Below are 26,724 nucleotides of genomic sequence, written 5' to 3' on the forward strand. Positions count from 1 at the left end.
ACTGCTGCCGACGTCTCCCTTCCCTTGCACTCGTTGGTTCCCTCAGTGTCCCGCCTTCTTCTGACGTCAGAAGAAGGCGGACACTGAGGGAACCAAGAGCGCAAAGGGAAGGGAGATGTCGGCAGCGCTCCGCTTTCACTGACGCTGCTGCGACCAGAAGTAAAAGATTTAAAGGCCCCAGGGCGCGGAGGGAAGGGCAGAGAGGCATGGATGGGAGGGCAGAGAGGCATCGATGGGAGGGCAGGGCCCAGGGAGAGGACAAATTGCTGGAAGGGGAGGGGAGAGAGGATTGCTGGCTATGGATGGAGGAGGGAAGGGCAGAGAGGGACAAGGATGGACATGGGGGCCCAGGAAGAGGACAAATTGCTGGAAATGGAGGGGAGGGGAGAGAGGAGGATTGCTGGCTATGGATGGAGGAGGGAAGGGCAGAGAGGGACAAGAATGGACATGGATGGGAGGGCAGGACCCAGGGAGAGAGGAGAAATTGCTGGAAATGGATATAGAGCAAGAAATGAAGAAGAACGGAGAAAAGTAAAGAAATAAATGGAAAGGAAGCCCTGGAAATGGAGTTAAGAGGACAGATAGCAGCAGAATCAGATACTGGACCAGCATGATTGAAAAAAGAAAGTCACCAGACAACAAAGGTAGAAAAAAAATCATTTTATTTTCATTTTAGCATTTGGAATATGTCCACTTTGAGAATTTACATCTGCTATCTTATTTTGCAATGTATACCAATTTGTTTCTAAGAATATTGCTGACAATTCCTTTCAGTGTGGCAAGTGGTGAGCGATCATTTTCATGGGGGGGGGGGTGATCATTTTCACGGGGGGGGGGGGGGGGGGGGGGGCGCCAATTGATAGTCTGCAGGGGGGCGCCAGAGACCCTAGGCACGGCCCTGTTTACATTAGCTCTTAATTTGAAACTTGAGGGCTGCAAGTTCAGTTCTCCAAAACCTCTCCTGGAAAATAAGCTCTGCTTAATAGCAGTGTACAAGGAACTTTTCTACAAGGTAACAATTAGATGAGATACGTTCAAAGTTTGGTTAACATTGCAGCAACATTTGGAATCAAATTCTACTAGTTAGCCATCTGAGCACAATATTATGATCTCCCTTTCCCTTTCATCCCTTTCTTAATTTTCCCCTCTATCCTTAGTCTTTCCCTTTAAGTTATCATTTCTTTTTATACAACTTCCTTTTTGTATACCTGTTGTATACTTACTTCGAATTTATGAACTTTGACAGTAATCTAGTTATATGTTTGTTTCATATGGTTCTTCTAATGGAATGGAAGTTATACTATATTTTGTAATGCATTGGGATGGATGTTATATTTAAAACTAATACAAAAAATAATGAATTAGGAAGGGGGAAATGAAGTAACATGAGGGAGAAATAAGAAACTGATGCATAGGGATCAGCAATGAACACATATCGAGGAATTGCTCTTTTAGCTAAGGCAGAAATATAAACCTTGCACCCTATCAAAACAAACCAATAAAACAAAGGTTTATTGAATCTTCAACATAACTGTACCCTTGCCTCTGGAGCTCTAAGTCACTGCATCAAAACATATAACTGCACTATCATGCATAAAATGCAAAATGTACTTAAGTGCTCTAGAGGCAGTGCTCACAGCCATATCCTCCAGGAGACAGGACGGGCAGGCTAGGCAGGAATCATGGTGATTGCTCAAGTGCGATACTTCATGATAATTTTAAAAGGCGCTTACACACAAAACAAAACTTAAAGTGCACCAATGGCTTCTTTTAAAACTAGACAAACTATATGAAGGTAAAAATAACAGCACACAGTCTGTGTGCACATTAAGGAGATTGTGGGATAAGTGGGTCTTTTTGTTGAATGATTATGAATGAAGCCTAACCTATTATGTTTTGGCATTTTCTGTTTTTAATTTTGGTTTGTAAACCACTCTGGTCTGTTTGAAGAGTGGTATATCAAATGCTGTAAACTATTACACTATTAAGGGATAGATTTATATATGGCGTCAAAAAATCGGCACCGAAAAAAAGTGTTATACTATAAGCTGTGCTTTAAGTTAGGGATGGTTATAGAACAGCACCTAACTTTAGGCGTGGCCATTTGCACCAGCTAAAACATAGTGCAAATGTACGCACCGACATTAGGCATGTATCCCCTCTCATTCTCTAACAATGTGTGTAAATGTATGTCCTCTTTTTGAACTCACACATAAAATTTAGGCATGGATCACATGCCTAACTTTATGCATGTAAATATCAATTAAATCTAATTAGTGCCAATAATTGCTTGTTAAAAAGCCAATTATTGGCATTAATTACCCTTGCTATTCAATTAAATTTGCACACGCAATTTTTATTGACTTTTATAGAATTAGGGGTAAATTTACCTAGGGATGAGCTTAGGGCTCATTTTACCTATATATATATATTTTTATTGACTTTTATAGAATTAGGGGTAAATTTACCTAGGGATGGGCTTAGGGCTCATTTTATATATATATATATATATATATATATATATATATACACACACACACACACACACATATATATATATAAACCTATTTAATGAAGTATAGCTGCCGAGTTACTCAGTTCCATAAGGGAGACATTTTGGCTAGTACTGCTTTTGAATTTGTATCCCAAAAACAGTGTGGTATTTGTAGTCACCAAGTCTATTCATAATGACTGACCTTAAATATTCCTCCCGGAGCTGGGGGGTAACTTGGCAGATCTGAGTAATTTGAAGCTAGCAGATATAAATGTGTGTGTGTCAACTCCTTGGGTTAATCTTCAAAGGGAAAGTATGCATATAGTTTTCTTTGAAAAGTAGGTGTATACTTTTCACACAAGTTACATATGATAGGATCTTGGAAGAGTGGTTTTCTATTTTGTTCACAGCATAGTTACTTTCACGGTCAATACACAATTAAACCAACAGTCCCAACAACATTTTATTTGCTAATTTAAGTTTAAGATATTTCCCCTCCCCCACTCAGATCCACATCGCCCTGTTAATAAATTACTCTCCCTCCGATTGTATTCAGGGGACCTAGGACTGTCTCTATATTGACCAGACTAGACCAATGGCTAGAGCAGGTAGGGGCCCCAATATAAAAGAGGAGAAAATTCCTAGTTAGTTGTGAACAAAGGCTCATCTTGTCAGGATCCCAGGCCTTGTTATGACTGAGGTGGAAGTACAAAAGAGCAAGAGGAAACTGCCAAGTCATAAGAATAGGTAATTAGGTAGAGAGCAGAACATATCTACCAAACATGTTCTGCAACTGTGATGACAGCATCAAAACACAACAAATCTAAATTCTATTGCCCGCCATGAGATCATCCTATTTTGGCCAGTTACCTCCATCTCATCCAATATAGCTCCCTTTCATACACTGTGTGATTAAATTAAGAAGAATCCACAGATCTTTGGTGGCAGATGAAGCTTAAACATCACAAGGATTGTAATCTTAAGCTTTTCTATTCTATTCACTTCATTTATAGCCCGCTAACATCCTTTTGGAATCTAAGCGGGCTACAGAATTGTCATTTATACAGTCAAACACTGTATGATTGCTCAAATAGTTCTGTTTTCAAAACCTTCCTAAATAATGTATAATCCATTATCGCACGATGTTGCAAGGAAAGTGAATTCCACAGTTTAATTGACAAATAACCAAATGTAGAATCAAAATAGCATTTAAATCGAATCCTTTTAACTGCTGGAAATGCTAAATCTAGTACATAATATTTACGTTTAGTTTGTGATAAATTTGGATAAGAATCTAACAGACATCTGCCATAGAAAATTTTGTGAACCAGACAAATTAGCTTAAAACCTATTCTGGCAATCACCAAGACATAGAAAGGGACTGTCTATCTAACTTGGATAGTGTAAGAGTTTCAGTAATTAAGACAAGAGTTAATACTCTGAGTTTAAAAACACAGTCCTGTCTATGACACTATTGGTCCCACTGGGATGATGGACAGAATACTTACCTCGGCCGATAGCCTTCTGTACCATCTTTAATGGTCGGCAATGTCACTTTTATAGGGTGGCCAGAGGCAGACAGGGATTTCTGGTGGCGAGGTCGGGTAGAGGGTACAGCGGAGGCAGAACTGGCAGTAGAGCCGGCAGAAGACGTACTGCTGGCAGACACTTCTGTTAAACTTCCCAGAGAAAGCAAGGTTATTGGGAAAAAACAAGAGGGTAGGAAAAGAAAAAGGTTAATTATTACTGAGCAACATAGGCTGAAAGAAGCTGAAATGAAAGCAAGAGATCAGTTAAAGACACAGAATAAAATTCTTCTGCTAAATACCCTTTGTTGTTGAACTTTCATGGTTAACTTGGCTCCAAATGAGTTATGGCTTTTTCAACAAGAGCCACATTGCACCTGCTTTTTTTTTCTCCTTTACATATTCTTTGGACATTCTTTAGTGTATGGCATTGCTTAACCTGAACATTGCTTCCACAATAGGTGTTTTCTATGTAATCCTTCTCAACACCAGAAAGAAGTAGACAAGCAGCAATATTCAAACTAATGGGTGTCACACTGAAGACTGGTAAGCACGATATTCTCATTTTCATTAAGTGGGCTGTTCATTGTTCCCTCTCTAATACCTAACCTGCCTAATATCAGTTGCTCTTTCTCTCCTTTGACGCTGCCTGATTATTCTAGACAACATCAGTTACTCTGACTGCAGCTCCTACAAGGCTTTTATTTTACATACACATATAAATATAAAACATCTAAATATATAATTTTGTTGCCACCTGGTGGTGGGATGGCACCAGTATCCTGCTGTCTGGTGCTAGGGAAGAAGCAGCCTGAACTAGCTGGAGGTGATTTCCCCCAAGGACTCTGGGATGGCAAGACAGCTATCCAGGATCTCTGGAAATGTTACTGACCTCTCAATAACAGGCACCACCTTGAGACACCATATCATTTGCAACTTTTTATTTTAACATTAATCCAGCTCTTGAGCATCAGGAGTAGCCAACAACGCCCCCCCCCCCTCCCCCGCCCTGGAGAAAGCTACTCTTAAAAAGGCCTGGTAATGAAGTCACTAGTGAAAAAAAGTGCCTTGCACCGTTCCCTAGGCACCAGCACTGGCAGATGATCTTAACAAAAGTGTACCAAACACAGTTGCCAACAATAATAATAATAATACCCTCTCTTTACTCCTTAATGCTCTCCAATCTTCCTTAAAAGCTCTGGCAAATCCTGTATGTTGCTCCCCTCTTTTTGTCCTGAGCACCAGTCAAAAGAAAAAAAAAAACTCACCCTCTAGATTTCTTCTCCAGTGCTGCCCATGCACAGCTGGGTTAATCAGTGCACAGCAGCCTTCTCAAACAGCCCTGCTCATTATAGCACAGGGGTTCTCAACCCAGTCCGTCAGGTTTTCAGGCTACCCACAATGAATATGAATGAGAAACATCTGCATACAATGGAGGCAGAACATTCAAATTTATCTCATGTAGATATCTTGAAAATCAGACTGGCTAGGTCTGTCCCGAGGTCTGGGTTGAGAACCCCTACTATAGTATAACAACTTTCTCCCTTCTTTCTTATATTCCATACTTTAGATTAAACATAATACACCTCCCTCAATGGGGAATAGCTTCAACTCAGCAAAACACAAAATACAGCAAACAAATATGCCAGTTGGGTAAATCTTCACAATGGGCTATACTTGCGCAAGGCTCACCTTTACTCCTTTCTGGTGGTCATTTATACTGTCCTACTGTGGCACTTCTGGGTAGGATTTCTCTGTCTTTTCTTGCCCTGACTTCTATAACTTCAGGGTCTGTTTTGTCTGGGGGTTTCAGCCCATTCCATTCTGTCTCCCTTTTGGGTTCTACAACTTTAGGATTCGTGCCCTGAGGTTTCAGCCTATTCTTTCCTTTTTGGCGTTTTTAATTTTAGGGACCATGCTCTGAGAGTTTAAGCCCGTTCTGTCCGCTCTCTCTTTTTCCCTCTGACCCTTATTATACTTCCAGCTGGGTTCACTAAGATTCCTCGCCACACCCCACTGCCCTAGTTTTGAGATTAGGTCAGAGTTACCTAGCTTCCTTACTGGTGGCCAGATCAGAACTACCTTTCCCATAATTCAAGGTTTCTCCTCCCTCTGGGTAGTGTTTGCCTGCATCTTCAAGCAAGTCTGTGTCTGCCTCCACCCTGAGGCTCAAAGTATCTAGCTCCACCTCCCCCTGATTCTCACACAAAAAAACTCCTCTCAATGAGGTATTTCATCAGGTTCTAAAGAAATGTACAGCACCAGACCTAGCGCAGCCTCTGAGTTATGTTTTCCTTGTTTTGTACAGCTCCTCTAGCTTACCTAGGGGAGAACTGCACTATAGACGTCATTTTCCACTGTTCCCTTGGGCTTCCTCCCCTCTCAGATCTGGAGCTGTCTGATTCCTGTATTACTTGCAACTACTCCTACCCCAGGGATTACAGCAATGCTTTTCCTCAGCAATGTTTTCCCCCATGACCTGGCTGCTGCTTTTTACAGGTAGGTAGGCTTATCCCAGTTTCTTACTGACTCCTTCCCTGTACCCCAGCATCAGCCCTACCCTTCCCTTCCTACACCCCACCAGGAATCTTCCCTACCCCTCCACTCTTCCCAGTAGCCTAGCGTGAGCCCAGCCTTTCCCCCTACCTGTCCCCCATAGTCTAACATCTACCCTGCCCTTCCCAATCTCTCCCCCCCACACACACTGATGCACACCAGGGTGCTGTAGTTCATCTTGAACAGTGACTCTCAACCTTTCTTCTGATGCAACATACCTGACAGACAGTATTCATGTGTGTGACAAAGTGAAGAACGTTGCAGCTAAGCAAAAGATAAAAAAGCCTGTATATTTAATTGTTAAAAATGATTCAAGGGAAATAGAAAATATTTTTAATGTACTCTACTTTATTTTTTTTATAAACTGTTATTCAAATTAGTTATTAAATCTTAGTTTTTTTTCACAAAAATTGTAATCTTCACTTCATCAGTGAAAAATCTGAGACTGATGTGCTACATATCACAAATTCTCATTAAACTTTTCTATCAGCATCAAGAAACTTTTACCTATTCTGAGATCTATGTTACATTACATTAAATTCTTATATGCCACTATTACCCGTAAGGGTTCAATGTGGCTAACAAGGAAAGAAAACAGGCAAAACCCAAATCAAATTCAAAATATAATCAAAATAAAAATAAAACCAATCTAACTAACCCATAGACCCAAACCTGACAATAAAATAGAGCACAATTACCCTCAATATTTCTTAAAAAGAAAAGTTTTTAAAAGTTTCCTAAAAACACTGCAATTTTGAGTTCTCCTTACAAAAAGAGGGATGGAATTTCAAAGCAAAGGTGCTTGGTAAAAAAAAAAAAAAAGACTACTTGAAACTGGTTTTGTTCTTTAATCAACTTGGACTGGGGAAATGTAGTTGACAACTGTCTCAAAGACCTCTATTCCTATTAAGCCTTCGGTATCCAGTTTGACAAATATACTCAGTGCTTTTTTTGTGCCGGTACGCACGGTACGGCGTACCGGCAACTTTTTTTTTTTGCTCCCCCCCGCCCGGTGAGTCCATGTCCCGCACGCAGTGCCAGCCCCCATTTCCGGCCGCTGCTGCTTCTCCTGTTGAGCAGCAGCGGCCGCTACACAAAGAAAAAGATTTTAAAATAAACTTCAAACCTGGCTGAAACGCGGCACCCCGGCACTGTAGACAGCCATTAGGCATTGGCTGTTGCCCCGCACCCGCTCCTCCTCTTGCCTCTACGTCACTGCGCTCCTCCGGGGTCTTCCTCCAGGGGCAGTGACGTAGAGGCAAGAGGAGGAGCGGCTGCGGGGCAACAGCCAATGCCTAATGGCTGTCCAAAGTGCCGGGGTGCCGCGTTTCAGCCAGGTTTCAAATTTTTTTTTTAATCTTCTTTTTCTTTGTGTAGCGGCTGCTGCTGCTCAACAGGAGAAGCAGCAGCGGCCGGAAATAGGGGCTGGTGCTGCGTGCGTCGCGACTTCACGCTGTTCGCGGGAAACTTGGCAGGGAGAGGGAAACCAGCAGAGGGAAGGATTGGGGAGAGAGAGAAAGAGGGAAACCAACAGAGGGGAGGATTGGGGAGAGAGAGAAAGAGGGAAACCAACAGAGGGAAGGATGGGGAGAGAGAAAGAGGGAAAACAACAGGGAAGGATTGGGGAGAGAGAGAAACAGGGAAAAAAACAGAGGGAAGGATTGGGGAGAGAGAGGGGAAAACAGATGGAAGGATGGGGAGAGAGATGGAAAAGCAGATGGAAGGATTGGAGAGAGAGGGAAAAACATAGATGGAAGGATTGGGTAGAGAGGGAAAAACAGATGGAAGGATGGGGAAAGAGAGAGGGAAAACAGATGGAAGGATGGGGAGAGAGAGGGGAAAACAGATGGAAGGATGGGGAGAGAGAGAGAGGGAAAAACAGATGGAAGGATGGGGCGAGAGAGAGGGAAAACGGAAGGATAGGGAGAGAAAGAGGGAAGACGCTGGATGGAAGAATGCAGAAAGAAATAGGGGAGACACTGGAAGGATGGGGAGAGAAAGCAGAGCTGCTGGATGGAAAAGGGGAATAGAGAAAGACTGGAGAATAAGAGGAAGGGGAATGGGGAGAACAAGGGTGAGGAAAAGATGAAAAGCCACAGGTAGATGAAGGAAATTAAAGAATGAATAGTAAGAATGAATTAAATCTGGACAGAGAGAGAGCCTGAAAAATATTGAAGAAAGCAAAGAAAAAGGAGACAAAAATGACAAATGGCACAGAAGAGTTAAGCGAAAACAAAGGAAAGCAGAATCACAGACTGGGACCATTATGGAAAGAAAAACAGTCACCAGACAACAAAGGTAGAAAGAAATCATTTTGAGAATTTACATTGGCTATCTTATTTTGCACTGGGTATACTGGAGCTGTAAGAGCTTACAGAGATTATTTATAATGAAAAAAAATCACGTTATTTTTTTCTCCTATAGTAATGTAATATTTTCAATGATGTCTGTTTATATGCGCCATGGCTGGTATAGGGGGTGTGGTTAATGTGGGTGTGGCTATCATAGGGGTGGAGCCATATGTGGTGACCCCGCCCATAATGAGTACCGGCACCTTTTTTTCTACAAAAAAAGCACTGAATATACTAGAGCAGTGCCATGAAGTATCCTAAAAATCAATATGCATACCTTAAACTGCACACATGACTCCACTGGCAGCCAGTGGAGGTCCCGCAATATGTGCTGCAAAATTCAGACAAGCTGCAATATTCTGTACTGTTTGAATCTTTTTCAATAAATTCTTCTGACAACCTGCATAAATACTATTACAATAATCAACAGTTGACAGAATCAAGTTTTGAACAATAAGCCTAAATGTATACTTTTCAAACATATTTCTAATTTTCTTAAGTTTTTTCATCATAAGGAAGGACTTCTTGATTAAAAAATTCACATGGGACTCCAGAGTTAATAAGCCAGATAAAATAACTCCTAAGATGTTTATATTTTTCTCAAAAAATGAAGTGCTGACCACTTGATTTTAGCTAACTATTGTTCCATATATCATTAAGTTGACCTATAAGTATAAACTTAGTTTTGTCCCTATTGAGTTTAAAGAATAGATATTAATCCAATTTTCCAAAAGTGACAATCTTTCACTCTAGTTGCAGTTAAATCTGGTGTTTGAGCAAATGGAAGTACAATCGTTATGTCGTCGACATAACTATAAACCTTAAAACCAGCTGAACCCATTATATGGCCTAATGAAGACATCAAAATATTGAATATTGTAGGCGATAAAGGGGAGCCTTCTGGAACCCCACAGCCGGCCTTTCATATCACAGGTAAATTCTTCTTAAATTCCATATTATAGGTCCTTGAAATAAGAAAACCCTTAAACAAAGTATATTACCACCTAAACCAAACTAAGTGTAAGTTAGTGTCTCCAAGGAGCAAATAATTGCAATCTAAGGAACTCTGCAACAAAATACAATAGAATTCGTCTCTAGCCATAAGTCACTTAGGAGGAGGACAATAAGACAGAACCCTCTAACATATCAATAAGACAAAACCCTCTAACATATCAATTTCTAAAACCATTAACTCCAGACCCAAATTATTCACCAATTTCAAAAGTTCACCCTTAAAAAAAATGTATAAATAAAAGCCACCCTTCCCCTCTCTTTTTACTGGATTGAGACAATTGTACAATACTACTGTAGCCTGTAGGACATAACTTTAAATTTGGGTCATCAGATCCAGATAACCATGTCCCTGTTAAAAGAACACAACCCGGATGCTGACATTCAATAAAGGAATGGGACTTGATATACTGCCTTTCTGTGGTTTTTGCAACTACATTCAAAGCGGTTTATATAGTATATACTGGTACTTATTTGTACCTGGGGCAATGTGCAGTTAAGTGACTTGCCCAGAGTCACAAGATGACATCATCCTCGTTGTTTACTGATCTAGCATTAAAATACAGACACAGAATAGGTAAATAAGTTTGAGACATGATCTGTTGTTCACAGAGAATAATAACTCTCTGTCTAATTGAGTTTCTTAGTTTATGTCTACCATGCTTAGATCTTCTATTATATCTTTTATAAGGTATCATTGGTATTCCGGGGTGTAAATATTCAGCACAATCTATAAGATTACTAAAACAAAGATCTAAATTAAGTGCCAGAGATAAAGCTGGTCTTGCAAATATGGGATTGTATGGAACCAAATATTCAAAGAATAAAGAACAAAATTCAGCATTCAAAGATAAAAAATTATATTTTGTTCTGAGCATTGAAGGAAGAGACCAATCCTGCTACATTCTCTGTTCAACTACTGTAGCACAAGGTCCATAATCCTAGCAGGATTGGTCTAGCCATGTTTTCAAATATTCGCATGAAGAATACCTCCCTAAGGCAAGTGATTTGTTTTTTTTCTGTGCACAGAGGACTCATATTATTCAGAGTTTTCAGCTCATAATGAACACTGATAGAGAAGAGGCTGTAGTATTGTTTTGATAACTTTACAGCATCTTTTTTTTTGTAATAGTGTTTTTTTCTCCATCTTTAGGAGGAGTTTTTCACTTACTTTTTTGGTGCTTTAATTGAAACCTGTGATTATAGCCTTTGATGAATGGTCATCAATGTAGACCTTCTCTGGCAGTTGAGGTTTCATTTGTTTAATTAATTAATTTATTTGTTGCATTTGTATCCCACATTTTCCCACCTGTTTGCAGGCTCAATGTGGCTTACAGTTTTCCATCAAGGCATTTGCCAATCCACAGTCAAAGATACAATTGGCATTACATAAAGAAACATGGATGACATAATAAAATTAAGTGATCAGGTATAGAGAGAAAACATTCAAAATATTATAAAAGTGATGGTGTGTTACAGTTCCTATTATGGATCATTGTGGTATGCCTTGTTAAAGAGATGAGTCTTCAGTGATTTACGAAAGTTGATTAGGTCGTAAACTGTTTTCAGGTCAAATGGCAGTGTATTCTCCTCTCCACTCTTGTCTCTCCCTACGCTCCCTCTCGGGTACTCCGTTCTGTGGATAAATCTCTCTTGTCTGGCCCCTTCTCCTCTATTGCTAATTCCAGACTCCGTTCCTTTTATCTCGCTGCACCTCACGCCTGGAATAGACTTCCCGAGCATGTACGTCTAGCCCCATCTTTGGCCGTTTTCAAATCCAGGCTAAAAGCCCACCTCTTTAACACCGCTTTTGACTCCTAACCACTACTCACTTGCCCTGTACCCTTTTATCCCCACCTCTCTTTAATTCCCTTACCTCTTAGTTGTTCTATCTGTGTGTTTGTCCTATTTAGATTGTAAGCTCTTTGAGCAGGGACTGTCTTTTCGTGTATGATGTACAGCGCTGCATATGCCTTGTAGCGCAAATCAAACTGAGGAAGAACGGCCATCAGCGAATGAGCAAAACACACAAAGAATGGCTCAAATACGTGCCGAGGAAGCAGCAGAGCGACGTGCAGCCAGACTTCACGATGCACGGTTGCAAGAACGGCGATCGCGTTCTGCAGCTTCAGATCTGCTTCGTTCTCAACAGAATCAACGCGACAGGCTGAGAGTGGCTTAAATCTCCAAAAGTTCTTCACTGATTGCTTTGAAATTTCCACACAATGTTGCATTCGAATACGTGCGCGTTTTTATATACCTACAATTGCAAATCAAACTGAGGAAGAACGGGCATCAGCGAACGAGCGAAACAGACAAAGAATGGCTCAAATACGTGCCGAGGAAACAGCACAGCGAAAAACATCGCTCGAGGCTCTTGATCGATCATTGCAAGATTTGCGTGGAAACATCAGACCATTTGGGAACACATTGATATTGCTTGCAGGAGATTTCAGGCAAACATTACCTGTAAGTTCCTCAATCAACACCAGCGGACGAAATAAATGCTTGCCTAAAATACTCTACTTTGTGGCAACACGTAAAGACGTTAAACTTAACTACAAATATGCGTGTCCAGCTGCAAAACGATCAATCAGCTCAGATATTTTCACATCAATTGCTGAAAATTGGAAACGGAAAGGTGCCGATTGATCTGACTTCAGGACGAATTTCTTTGCCTCATAACTTCTGCAATTTAGTGACCTCAAAAGAACAATTGGTTGAAAAAGTATTTCCCAATATTCAAACCAATTATAAGAATCACGATTCGCTAAGTGAACGAGCTATTCTTACGGCCAAGAACAAAGACGCCTACGAACTGAACAATATTATTCAGTCTAACATTAAAAGCGAGCCACTCGCATACAAGTCCGTCGACACTGTTCTGGAAGCAGATGAAGCGCTTAATTATCCAACAGACTTTTTCAATTCACTCGACCTGCCAGGGATGCCACCGCACGTACTGCAATTGAAAATCGGCGTACCAATTATCATGTTGCGAAATATCAACCAGCCAAAGCTTTGCAACCGCACGCGGCTTGCAGTAAAAAAATTAATGAGCAATGTCATACAAGCAACAATCTTGACAGGACCTTTCAAAAGTGAACATGTCCTCATTCCTCACATTCCTATGATTCCAACAGATATGCCATTTCAATTTAACAGATTGCAATTCCCAATTCGATTGGCGTTTGCAATCACCATCAACAAAGCTCGGGGTCAATCTTTAGAATTCACCCATTTACATCTGCACATGGATTGCTTCTCACATGGACAATTATATGTTGCATGTTCTACAGTCGGCAAACCAGACAATCTCTATCTCTGCACACACAATGGAACAACAAAAAATATTGTATACCCACAAGCATTGTGAAATTAAACATATTAGAAACGTGCACTTCCTCTTTTCTTTCTTTTCAGTTTAACCAGACTGAGCCACAGCAACACGTGGCCGGGTAGAGCTAGTAAATAAATGCTAAAAATCCATTTAGGTGCTATTCTGTAACTAAATATGCATATATATCTTATATTGCATGTATTTGATAGATAGACGTGGGAATCACATGTACATGCATAAATGATAGAATACTATAAGTTGCAAGCACTTACACTGGCTCTATGGCTAATGTTATTAGGTGCTTGTGCCTAACCGCATACACACAGGCATGGGCCCAATGTGAGATAAGGAAAGCACAGATTTGTTGTCTAACATTCATGTATACCTGCTGGCTGGGGAAAGCAGAGAGCCAGGGAGTCATACACTTGAAATCCCATAACCAGTCCACATTTTTGCATCCCTGTAACCTGCAGTCATCACTTCTGCTGTCAGTACCAACTAGAAATTTTGACCTTTTATAGGATTGCCCTTGACAGAGAAACTTTTAACCAGTACGCCGAGAAGATTATCCTATCCCAGAGCAGCCAATCCTATTTTCCCAAGCAGTTTTCATCACAGATACTTTTCTTCTAAGTGGAAGTTGCTGGAATTACACCCCCTTAAGCAGTTGCTCAACTTTTTAGCTAAAACAAATCAGTTCACAAAATTTACCTTAGCCTTAAAATTCAAAGTCTTAAGCATGTTAATCAGTTGTTTGAAAACTGACCTCCCTTAACACAACCAGAAGCCCACAATTATTTTCAGACTGCATACACATTTAGCCACACAAAGGAGAAATGTATAGGTTGGGAAGGAAATTATTCATGTAGATTTTTTTTTGTTACATTTGTACCCTGCGCTTTCTCACTCATGGCAGGCTCAATGCAGCTTACATGGGGCTATGGAGGGTTAAGTGACTTGCCCAGAGTCACAAGGAGCTGCCTGTGCCTGAAGTGGGAATCGAACTCAGTTCCTCAGTTCCCCAAGACCAAAGTCCACCACCCTAACCACTAGGCCACTCCAGATTGAATTTTCAACTATATATTTGTTATTTTCCACAAGAAAAGTACCATCAGAAAAAATATGATGCATAAGTCCCTAAGTATTTTGTATTTTCACTTTAAAAACTGGTGAGTCTGTGGGTTAAAAGCACCTGTGAACTTTCTTTTACCCAATTGAAAACTGACTCAAATTGCTGCTGTTTTTAACAACCAATGAAGGTTATCAGAGAAAACGGCAGTAAAAATGTCGTATTTAATGGTTAGAGCAGTGGACTTACTAGGAAGCCAGGGTTTACATCCTATCACAGGCAGTTAGTGGCTCAGCTGTTTGGCGAGGCTAAAGTGGCCGGGTCCAGGGGCAGGGCCCGAGTCTATAATCATCTGGCAATATGCAGAAAGAAAGGTCACCAAAATAGTTGCAGGTAATACCTGTTATTAAATTTAGATATTAAATATGTACCAAATGCCAAAGACAAATCCAATAAGATGTGAGATGAATGGGCCTCTATACAAAAATACCTCGGGGGGGGGGGGGGGGGGGGGGGGGGCTGCAGGAGAAGGGAGAGTGGGGAGGGGAAGTTAGGGTAATAACTGAAGACATTCGTCATCTTTATCTGTTAAGAGGTTTCTGAAGTAACATCATACATATCTGACTAGACAAATACTGGAGTAGACACAATGATGATATGTATTGGTTTTTGGCTGTTAATAATTATGTTGCAATACTTTGGCTGCTTCTTGTTTGAAAATCAAATAAAAAGTTAAAATTGAAAAAAAACAAAATAAATTAAAGCCTTCCAAACATTCTCATTGATTTTTTTCAATCTTTTTCTTGATTTTCCTTGTTGCTTCTCATTCGCCTATCTACCCCCCCCCCCCCCCCCCCCCCAAGTCCTATTAGAGAGTAGCTTATGGGGAAGGCTGTGTGTGAAACCATACAGCCTGAGTTAAGAACCATCTCTAAACAGAATTGGAATATAGAAGAATAGTACAGAGCACAAGGTGGTTCAAACCCCATGGAGAGCAGGAGAGGCACCCTTTGTGTACAAAATAGACAGAGAACTGCTCTACTTATGTGACTTTCTCAGACCTGTTCTAGATGCAAATGTATGAAACCCTGCAAGAAATCCAGTGTATAATGCTAGGTCAATCGAAAGAAACCTTGCCTTTTCATTTAATGCAAAATATATAGGGCACTATAAAGTGATAACACTGCAATTCTTTTTGATTGGGAAAGGAGAAGGGGAGAATTACCTGTTCCAATACCTATCATCTAAAGAGACCCCTTTTGTGAATATGACAGTTCAGGTAAATTGGTATTATATGGTGCAGTACCTGCTATCTTTTCCATTCTGTAGTGCGGAATACCGATCTGTTGTGCGTTCACAGACATACGTGTTCCTTCGTGCCATTCCACCACTAGGAAACAAATTGTTCTGCAGAATGAAGGAGATCATATACAGAAAAAATAAAACTATGTTCATTTGTAAAACTTTTTTACAGACCCACCTATAAACTACAGAGGAAATGCACAAATTCCTACCAAATAGCAGATCACAGCATAACAAACATCTAAATGCACCAACAGTGAACCTGCATGAGATATAGCTGCATACACTGGGGACCCAGTATATGCAAATTTGTCTCCTGAAATGAAGATTTCTTGAAAATGTAAGTCAGCTGTGGGATCAGTAGTAGGGATTTGGGAATCATTGCTGTTGTGTACCCTAAACCCAGCAGCTTTGAAGGAATTTTGTTGACATGCCGCAGAATCAGTCCAGATGTCACCGTTTGTCTTTTTTGCTCTCCATCTTCAAAGATTCCTATCCCAAACTGCAAGCCCAGGCTGCTCTGGGAAATCTTCATAGGTCTGAAGGTTGGAGGGACTACCCCCTTCAAAATGTACTCTTAGTGACACTCCTTAACCAGAAACTGCCACCATACTAACAGTAGCCATCTTTCCACCCGCCCAGGACATAAAGTGGTCTACCTCTGTGGTGTGCTCAGGCCCAATCCAACTGAATGAAAAAGGATTACAAATTTTGATCCACTGCATCAAATCTCTGTGCCTGAGCCAAAAGGCTAACTTAGCTGACATCACTCAAAATTACAATTTATCCTCAGTCTAGCTACCCACTTCAACTTATCCAAATTCCTTTATACTTTCCATCTTGTCTGTCTGTATAGAAACATAGAAACATGATGGCAGATAAAGGCCATATGACCCATCCAGTCTGCCCATCCTCTGTAACCCCTAATGTTCCAACTACACAACCAGTCTGCTACCTGTTAAGATGCTCCATTAGATTATATTGACAATGAATAGAAACATAGACAAACATAGAAACAGAGAAAAATGTAGGAGGAAAAGACCATAAGGCCTATCAACTCTGCTCATCCATGCCATCTACTCTCCCTATCTTGAATTCAGATACTGTTTTCGTCCCACTTCCACCGGGAGGCCATTCCATGATTTCACCACCATTTCCATAAAGAAGTATATCCTCAAGTTACTTGAGTTTACCCCCTTTCTCCTTCATCTTATGCCTCCTCGTTCCAGAACTTAATTTCAATTGAAGAGATGCCTCCTCTGCATTTATGGAACATAAGTATTTAAATGTCTCTATCATATCTCCCCTCTCCCACCTTTCTTCCAAAGTATATATATTGAGATCTTAAGTCTGCCCCATATGCTTTATGACAAAGACCACTGACCATTTTAGTAGCCGCCCTCTGGACTGACTCCATCCTGTTTGTATCTTTTTCAAGGTGTGGTCTCCAGAATTGTACACAATATTCTAAATGTCTCACCAGAGTCTTATACAGGAGCAACATCACCTCCTTTTTCCCTACTGGCCATTCCTCTCCCTATGCACTCAAGCATTCTTGTAGTTTTCGACGTCACCTCTTCTACCTGTTTGGCCACCTTAAGCTCGTCAAACAAGATCAGAGCCAAGTCCCGCTCCTCTTTCATGCACAAAAGTTCTTCACCTCCTAAACTGTACTGTTCCTTGGGGTTTTGCCCAACTGCACGACCCTGCATATTTTAGCATTAAATCTAAGCTCCCAAATTCCAGACCATTCCTCTAGCTTTGCTAAGTCCTTCCTCATGCTATCCAGGCCCTCAAATAATTCATAAAGGCCTAAATTTGCCTCTGAAAATTTACTAGAATTAAGTGAAATTTTGAATATAAATTTAGGAGCATAAAAAGTGGGTTGTAAAGAGGCGGATTTAAGAGCTTAGTACTGATTTTCAGCACCAGGCTCATAAATCTAAACATAGGAATGACAGGCTTAAATTCATAAGCATAGGGTCAGATATTCTGCTCATCACTGACAGCATTATTCCCGGATATTCAAAGCCAGAACTTGTGTGGGCTTCGGCTTTTGTTATTTTTAAACCAGTCAAGACATAGCCGATTAACTCACTATTCAGATTTAAGCAACCATGGGTTACCACATCAAAATAGGACAGACTTTAATGAGATTACATTTATGCAGTAAACGTGGCTACTTAGGGGCTATCAGCATTTAAACAGTAAAGGTCTGATTCCGCCCCCAGAATGCCCCCAACATAGCCAGCTATGAGTTCGGCACTAATAGCGATATTCAGTGGCACTTAGCTGGTTAAATGCTAGCAGCTAGCCCCGATCAAATGATTTAACCGGTCAGCAGCCGCTAAATCGCTTTGAATATCGGGCCCAACAATTTTAAACTCTTAAATTAAGATGAGTATTTTTTACTTCTTGATCATGGGCTGCGTCAGCATTACCGCACCAGCAGCCACTAGTACAGCTTTGTAAAAGGGGGCTTTAGTCTCCTAAGTTTGGCTAAATATAGGGCACACAGTTTTTGAATATTAGGTCCTGAATGTTTTATTGTGCTGTTTTAACAATTAAGATAGTGACAATGGATCATATCATTGCTATTATTATAATTTAATTTGGCTAGTTCCAAGTTTTCCTCACTGTTCTAAATGTGAATTACATTGACATTTGACCATTTGCTGTAGTTATGCTGATACTACAATGAACGTTGCCTATATCAAGCTACACCTGTTGCACACAACATTCAGTGAATTTTTAAATAGAAAAGACAGCAACTTTGTGTATCCCAATTTAGTGAACAAGGTAAGTCATAACCTTTAAAAAAACAAACAAACAAAAAACTTACACTTGGAACGGTGGAGGATTTCTTTCTTTCTGGTCCCACAAGTGGGCTTGCGGTCACTTCCCCTTTAGAGCTCACAGTTGTGCTACTGAGTTTACGAACCCCATCTTTGTCCCAATCCTCTTTCTGTTCACTTTCAACGCTATTTGCCTGAGACCGTTTTGTGTAGGATACAGCAGGAGGAATAGATGGACCAGCTGCCAGTTGTAAAAAAAAAGACAACAACAAAAAAAAGTTCTTGCACTATGCACTGTAAGAAAAGTTCTGTTTTTATTGAATGTGAGGTACTTTCAAGAAGCTTCTGTCACATAAGTAATGTTGTATTTCTGAAAATACTGTAAACATGTTTATTACAAAATTATTTTCAACTGTGACCCTTTTCTTAGAAATGTAATTAAAGAAAATGACTAAAGTTTTATTTACTTTTAAAAAAATATTAAACTCAAAAGGAAAATAAGGTGAAATAAGATTTCTAATCAGGGCTTAATTTGTGTACAAAAAGAAAGTGGAAGTGGGGGCGGGGCCTTGACTGGAAGTGGGTGGCCTATGCCCAGAAGTGAGTGGGGCCAGGGCTGGAAGTGAACTTGCTCCTACATACACAATACTTCATTTGTGGATTAAAAGGAAGCTTGTATGTACATATACTAGGAAAATTCATATATTTAAAAATGTTATTAAGGAGTATCACCTACAGTAGTACAAATTTGCAACGTTAAAAAAAAAAAAAAAAATCTTGGACTAATCAGCGTTTTTCTCAACCTTTACACATTTGATACCATGGTGTTCTCCTCAAGAAATTTTTGGCAGTCGAATGGCATGAAGGAGTAGTGCCCTGCAATGGCAAAAGGAAACAATTTTTACTGCAGCACTTGCTTCCATTTGCATTGTAGGGCAGAGTAGCTGGGTTGGGATAGACCTTTGGTTTAACACAGTATAGCAGTTCTTACAAGTTCTTACAAGCTCTGTATCCACAAAAGTCCAACCTCTTCTCAACAATAGGTGGGGTATTTCTCCATGGAAGTCCCAAAACAAAACATATTCTGATTCTCAAGTCACCTGAGCAACAGTAACATAAATCTCTCCAGTACCAGGCACACTATGAAATACAAAACCTGAAAAAAAATTCCAACTCACCATACATATAGTAAATCTGACATACAACAGAAGCACTAATTCCTAAGATTCAAACAGCAACAACCCTACATATGAATAGGCAATACTACAAATATTACACTGGGCCATAGAATACCAATACACCTACTACTGGTCAAACAGAAGTGGGATTTTTATAGATATCTATACAAACTACATGCAACATACCACACCTCGGTCACAGGCAAAACACAGTGACAGACAGATCCTCATCAAAAAGAGATCACATTGTTGTCTGGGCATTTTATTTTTCCAATCATGTCAGTCTAAGTGGGTTTTTCTCTTCTGCTTTCATGTCTGTCTTCTGCCAACTTTTTTCTACATAGTAGATGACGGCAGAAAAAAAGACCTGCACGGTCCATCCAGTCTGCCCAACAAGACAACTCATGTGTGCTACTTTTTGTGTATACCCTACTTTGATTTGTACCTGTGCTCTTCAGGGCACAGACCGTATAAGTCTGCCCAGCACTATCCCCGCCTCCCAACCACCGGCTCTGGCACAGACCGTATAAGTCTGCCCAGCACTATTCCCGCCTCCCAACCTCCAGCCCCGCCTCTCACTACCGGCTCTGCTATCCAATCTCGGTTAAGCTTCTGAGGATCCATTCCTTCTGAACAGGATTCTTTATGTTTATCCCACGCATGTTTGAATTCCGTTACCGTTTTCATCTCCACCACCTCCCGGGGGAGGGCATTCCAAGCATCCACCACTCTCTCCGTGAAGAAATACTTCCTGACACTTTTCTTGAGTCTGCCCCCCTTCAATCTCATTTCATGTCCTCTCGTTCTACCGCCTTCGTATCTCCGGAAAAGGTTCGTTTGCGGATTAATGCCTTTCAAATATTTGAACGTCTGTATCATATCACCCCTGTTTCTCCTTTCCTCCAGGGATATTTGTCCTTCTCCTCGCTCCCCCTGTCTTCTAATCCCTCACATATGTCTCTGACATATTTATCTTTCCCTTTTAGCCAGTGGTATGCTGGAAAATTTTTAACAACAGGCTCTCTCTCCGGGCATAGCCAGCTGTGCAATTTGGGACTGGGGGGGGGGGGGGGCAGTGGCCCAGGGTGGACTGGGGGAGGGCAACACATTCCTCATTCTCCCCCTCCCGCCCCAATGTGGGCATGCTAGGCATACCTTTGTTGGCAGGGATGCCGACTATCTTTCTCTTTTGATCTAGGCACAGGGAAAAAAAAAAAGATTTTAAGTGCTTCCAGGTTTCAACCTAATTCATGTTTAATGTGGGATATAGATGTTATAAATAAGTAAATAGTAGGAATGGGGAAGGGAGGGGGAGTAGTTTAGGGGGGGAAATTACTAATACTAATAAAAATACAAAATGTGAAGATATGCCAATTGCTGTTATGGAACTTACTTATGTAATGTGGAATGTTACAGCTGATTATGTTATCTTAATAAAAATGATTGAAACATAAATAAGTAAATAAATAGATAGAAACTCTGGATGTTGATCACCTGATTCTCATAACATGATGTCTGTTTTAGTGGCCCTTTACCAGGAGAAAAAAAAATCTCTGCACAAATACAACATGTGCTAGAGTGTCCTTATATCCAGCCCCTCCAAATGACACTAATTATGATTTATAACAAATTACTACTCTACCTATGAAAAAGTTATTCCATTATTATAGTTCCTCTGTGTACATCCGTATGCTGCACAAGCTGGCATGTTTGAAAATATAAGTGAGATTAAATAAAAATGCTACCAACATTAAGGAACAACGTGGATGCTGCAGCTCAAAGGACTGTTTGTTTTGTTTTGAATGTACAGGAATGACGGCTGCAAAGGGGACAGGAAAGAGAGACAAATCTTTGAAAAATTCAACTTTTTTGACCACGCGTCTCCTTTTTTCAATCTAACCTCCCTGGGCTGCAGCTCTTCACGCGCTACTGCCGGCTTCCTTCCTCTTCCCAGGCCGGTACTGCAGTGGCCTGAAGGAACCACAAGCTGCACTCATTCACTCTCCTCTGCGACCCTCACGCTTGTGGCAGCAAAACAAAAAAAAACAGCATAAAACCGTGGGTGGGGCCGTAGCCCTGCATGCGCCTCTGCCGGCTTCCTTCCTCCCACCTTCCCTCAGGATGTAACTTCCTCTTTTGGAGAGAAAGGAGGAAGGGAGCTGACAGCGGCTATCACAGGTCTACGGCCCCATGCACGGTTTCATGCTGTTTTTTGTTTTACCACTGCAAGGATCAGAGAGGAGGAAAACAAGCCACAGGGCAAATTTTTGGAGCCAGTTGTTAAAGTATAACAACTGCCTCCCAAAACTCTTTAAAAAAATAACAAAACAGCTCTGGTGAGCTGGGCTTTTAGCTCTTTCATCCCTTTCTTTTCTGCCTTTCTGTCCATTCAAATTTCATCCTCTCTCACCCTCCAGTCCTCCAACTCTGTCTTTTTACTTTTCACATACCTATTATCTTTCCATCTCCTTCTCTCAGTCCCTAGCTCTTCCATTTCCAATCTCATTCCTTCCCCATTCTCCTATTCCCTTCTGTCACCCCCATTACCACATTTTTACTCTCTGTACTTGCCACTCTCCTCTCACTCATCTGCTTGACAACTCCTCATGGCCTCTCCCACATGTTGTTCAGCATTTCCCTGCCCTCCCCTTTGTAGCTCAGGATCTCATCTCTCTCTCTCTCCACCCCCATACTATTGTAGCCCAACATCTTCCCTCTCTCTCCTTTTCTTCACCCCCATACTCTTGTAGCCAAACATCTTCCCTTTCTCCCCCTCCCAACATTTATAGTTGATCATCTCCCTACCCCCTCTTCATTCCCTACCCCAACAGTGAAGCTTCTCTCCCTTCTGGCCAAAAATGTAGTGTCTCCTTTTTTCTCTCTCCTTCCCCCTATAGTCAGCATCCCCTTTTCTATCCCTTTCCGCTCCTTCTCTTCATAGTCAGCATCTCCACCCCCTCTCTCCCAATAGTCAGCATCTCCCCACTCTTTCCCACTTCATATCTAGAAGCCCACTGTCTCTTCCCTCTCCTTGCCCCCATTATGCCCTCTCCTCTCTGGCCAGAATTTCTCCCCCCCCCCCCCTCAAGTGGTCCAATATTTCTCCTTCTCCTCCTCCCCCCCCCACCCCACTGATTGGTCCAGCTGTTCTCTTCTCCCCCCACCCATACACCACCAACTGATCCAGTTTTTCTCCTTCTTTCCCCCACCCACAATTAGTCCAGCTATTACCCCCACTCACCAACCAACGGTCCAGCTTTCTCCTTCTCCCTCCCTCCCTCCCTCCAGCCAGCCAACCCCCACCATTGGTCCAGTTTATCTCCTTCTCCCAACCCCACCCATCCACCATTGGTCCAGCTTTTCTCCTCCTCCCTCCCCCCCACCTACCATCAAGTCATGCATTTCCTCTCCCCCCCCCCCCAGGCTTCTTTCCCATTTGCTCCTTCTCTAATGTGCGGATGGCATCCTTCCCACCTTCCTTCCTGTTTTAGAGGTTGCCAGCTGCAAGCAGCGATTCACAAAACACTACTCATGCCGACATAGGAGCCTTATGTCTGATCTTCCCACCTATGTGGAAGCAGGAAGTTGCGTAGAGACAAAAGGCTCCAATGTCAGCATCAGCAACGTGCTGTGAATCACCACTCACTGTCAGCAACTTCTAAAACAGAAGATAGCTTTGAAAAGTTATTGGGGGGGGGGGGGTGAAGTGGGTAGTGGGAGGAGGGAGGAAGGGATGACATTGGGCATTAGAAAAAGAGCAAAAAAGAGAGAACACCAACTTGGGGGAGGGGGGGAGGGAAGGAAGTCATGGTTGGTGACATCACTTCCTGAGCCCAAAGAAGCACCAGAACACTGTTCTGCTCCGTTCTGTCGCAAATCTAGCCCTGCTTCTAATAATATGACATTCTGTGTTAGGCAAGTTACTTTAAAAAAAAAAGTAATTAGTACATAACCAAGAAGCAGGCAGTTACAGTTATAAAACAACTTTTTTTGTTGCAAAGTTACTCTTTTGGCAATTGTCGGCAGGATGAGCAGTGGCTAATATTAGGTAATCTTCAAAGCTGTAATATTATAATGTTAATATTTGATTACGAACTAGGTTTTTGAAACTGACATACCCTTTTGATTTTTAGGGGACTTCCTTGAGAAAGCAATTTAGCAAAACACGAGCCATGTTGGAGAAGAGTGCCCCTAAGCCAACTAGACCAGAGTTTACATTTTAAAGACGAGTATAGTAAAAATTTGATAATAATATACCTTGAAGAATATATGATAAGTTTATTCAAGTATTAAAAGATTTTGCAAAACACAAATAACATAGGAAGAAGGCGGTCAAGGAACTAGTGAAGATTTGAGTATGTAAGACACTGTGTATGAGTAGCTTAAACACAGTGCGTTACTGCTGAGGTTCATCGACCAACCCTTTACTTGTGCTGATTTTCTGAAGTTTGTGAATGCCTATGAAGTATATTATACATCCCGAGGTGGCTGATATGAAGGAAGCATCTGGATGGGCAGACTACTTTGCTTTTCTTGGTGTGCAGTCTTCCACAGGGCCCATGTAGGAGTGGAGAGCTTAGGTCTTGTTTTGCTACTGTTCCGTGAATATCTGTGCTGGTCCTGTGCTGTGCTGGTCCCAGTGCTGCTAGGTTGCAAGGGTTTCTTGTCCTTTTTAATTTTTTGCTTACTGGTTGCTGAGGAATCTACTATTTGCTATGGGGAGTGGAGGAGTAGCCTAATGGTTAATGCAATGAGCTGAGAACCTGAGGAACTGGGTTTGATTCCCACTGCAGATCCTTGTGAACCTGGGCGTTACTTAACCCTCCACAGCCCCAGGTACAATCTTAAGATTGTGAGCCCACTAAGGACAGAAAAAATACCTGCATATAGTATATGTTAACTACTTTGGTTGTACCCACAGAAAGGCGGTATATCACATCCATGACCCTTTATTATTATTTTTTCTCTCTCTCTCTCTCTTTTTTTTTTTTTTTTTAGACTTGAGAAGGAGGAAAGGCAGCTGTAAACTTGGGAACACCAATGCATGCTCTGGGAGTCCAAAAGATTTCCTGAGCTACATGAGAGTACCGCACATTGCATCTGTACGGAGGATGTTACCATCACGTGTGCCTGCATCTCTTCTGTTTGTTGATGGAGAAAATCTGTTTTTTAAAATAAGTTATTCTTGGACTGTTATGAGACTTCCCTCCAATCTTGGTTGTTGAGGAGGGTTACTTGTGTCATCTGAGCACGCTATCTAGGGTGGAGGATGATAAAAGAGTGTAAAAAAATAGAAACTGTTTTATGATGAGCTGCTTTCCCAGAGGTGTACTATTCATGCAACCAGAGTACTGGGCACGCTTCAAAAGAAAAAATACATGTTTTAACAAATAAAACATTTGTCACAGACTTTGCAGCTCAGCTGTACAGCTCTGGGGTTTGGTGATTCTGGTTTGAGATCCTATTTAATTAGTACTAACCCATGCTGGAATGGACAATATCAAGTCAAGGCTGAAAACAAAACAAAAAAAATGTAAATGATGAAACTGAGCCATACCTGGTACGAGGAGAGTTGGAGCATAACCTGGACAGTGTTAAGGAACCCACCCAAATGCTCTATTGGGGGGAGGGGAGCTTAAGGTACTGATTAAAGGTGCAGCTCCCTGAAAGGGAAGAGGACTGAGAAAGAGCAGCTGTGGTTTACTGAGCACATGGTCTGTCCTGGTTTCTAATGAGATGGTGAAGATTTCTTGCCACCACATGGTAATAAAAAAATCAGGCCTGCAAGGAGCACAGGAGCTGCCATTGGCCAACATAAGTAGTGTTGAGATCCAGACCGTTTCTTCCCTTCACTTTTCCTACAGCTTTCCCAACCTTCTCACTCTAAGCTGGTGTTCAAAAGACAGCACAACATTGGTCGGTGAGGAGAGGATACGTCTGAGACACACGAACTACATGATACCTTATGCTACGAGTTTATCTGGTTGGGCAGACTGGATGGACCGTACAGGTCTTTATCTGCTGTCATCTACTATGTTACTATGCTTAGTTCTAAGGGGATTCTAAATTCTGTTGGCTAGATGCAGAAATAGCTTTTAAGGCTGAGACAGATCTATGCTCCTGCACAATTTGTTATACCCATGTGTGAAGATCTCATCTGCTCTTTCACAGGCCCCAGGAACAAAACCTAAGATTGTGAGCATACAGAAAAAATACAGTGACTGTATGTAATATGTAAACCGCTTCAACTGTACTACAGAAAGGCAGTATATCAAGAATCAAAGAAGCAATATTGTGAAGCACACTAGCATTTAAGAGGAAGGCATGCAAAGCTTGCATGATCCCTGCACAATCAGGTCTTAAACCATGCATTCTACTTCATATCTATGAATACCATCCCCACCATGATCGCTGAACCGTCGTTGTTTTTGATTGGCTGATATACTCCGTTGGACCTTCAGGTGAGCAGGGGATGGTACAGAACTATTGTTCAAATCACTGCTGGGTCGAGACCTTTGACAGAGATTGCTATTGGATATGGACTCGCTTCCTTCAAACTAGGAGAAAAATAAAATATAAACATTTCTGTTTTTTAGGTCACAATAGTACAACCGTAAGCCATCTGCATACAAAATAAGTATAAACATATGGTAAACCAGTTCATATCCTGCTGTGCTCAGTGTATCTCAAGCATCTTAGGCAGCTGGAGTATCAATTTTAAATGGATAACAGTTTCTGTATATCTTGGCTATTGTGCCCTGCATTGGCAGAAGGAAATCAGTCTCCTTATGCTTAAAAATAAGTTAACTGCTTATCTAAAATATAAGAAGCATGTCCCATCTGCATAGTCCCTTCAGGATGCCCAATATTTCAGAGGCAAAAGCCAATAAATTTATTGCAGAGATACTAAGCAAAACATGTTTTTTTTTCTATTTTCCCTCAAATCAGCCAGAATGGACTTATTTCCTTTTGCTATTGCAGAACAGTGTTCACCGAGGTTATCTGATAGATAAGAGGTTCCAGAGAGACACATTTTTATTTTTAAAATAATAAAGCATTTATTCTGATAAGTAGCAGTGTATATAATGCATAAAATGTGTCC

The 26,724-nt window shown here is 41.2% G+C and overlaps 1 protein-coding gene across 6 annotated transcripts in view; it reads right to left on the reverse strand.

Moving 5' to 3' along the window:
* Window positions 1–26,724, reverse strand: part of MARK1 (microtubule affinity regulating kinase 1) — a 251,751-nt gene that overhangs the window by 39,837 nt on the left and 185,190 nt on the right. For all 6 annotated transcript variants that reach the window (XM_030196008.1, XM_030196005.1, XM_030196007.1 and 3 more), the window contains exons 12-15: window positions 26,026–26,179; window positions 18,492–18,685; window positions 15,654–15,754; window positions 4,003–4,173 (exon numbers count right to left, since the gene is read on the reverse strand). In XM_030196008.1, coding sequence (XP_030051868.1) covers window positions 4,003–4,173; window positions 15,654–15,754; window positions 18,492–18,685; window positions 26,026–26,179 — 620 coding nt within the window. The remainder of the gene's footprint in view (window positions 1–4,002; window positions 4,174–15,653; window positions 15,755–18,491; window positions 18,686–26,025; window positions 26,180–26,724) is intronic.

The sequence above is a fragment of the Microcaecilia unicolor genome, chromosome 3 (assembly GCF_901765095.1).
Source record: "Microcaecilia unicolor chromosome 3, aMicUni1.1, whole genome shotgun sequence".
In the NCBI taxonomy this organism is placed as follows: Eukaryota; Metazoa; Chordata; class Amphibia; order Gymnophiona; family Siphonopidae; genus Microcaecilia; species Microcaecilia unicolor.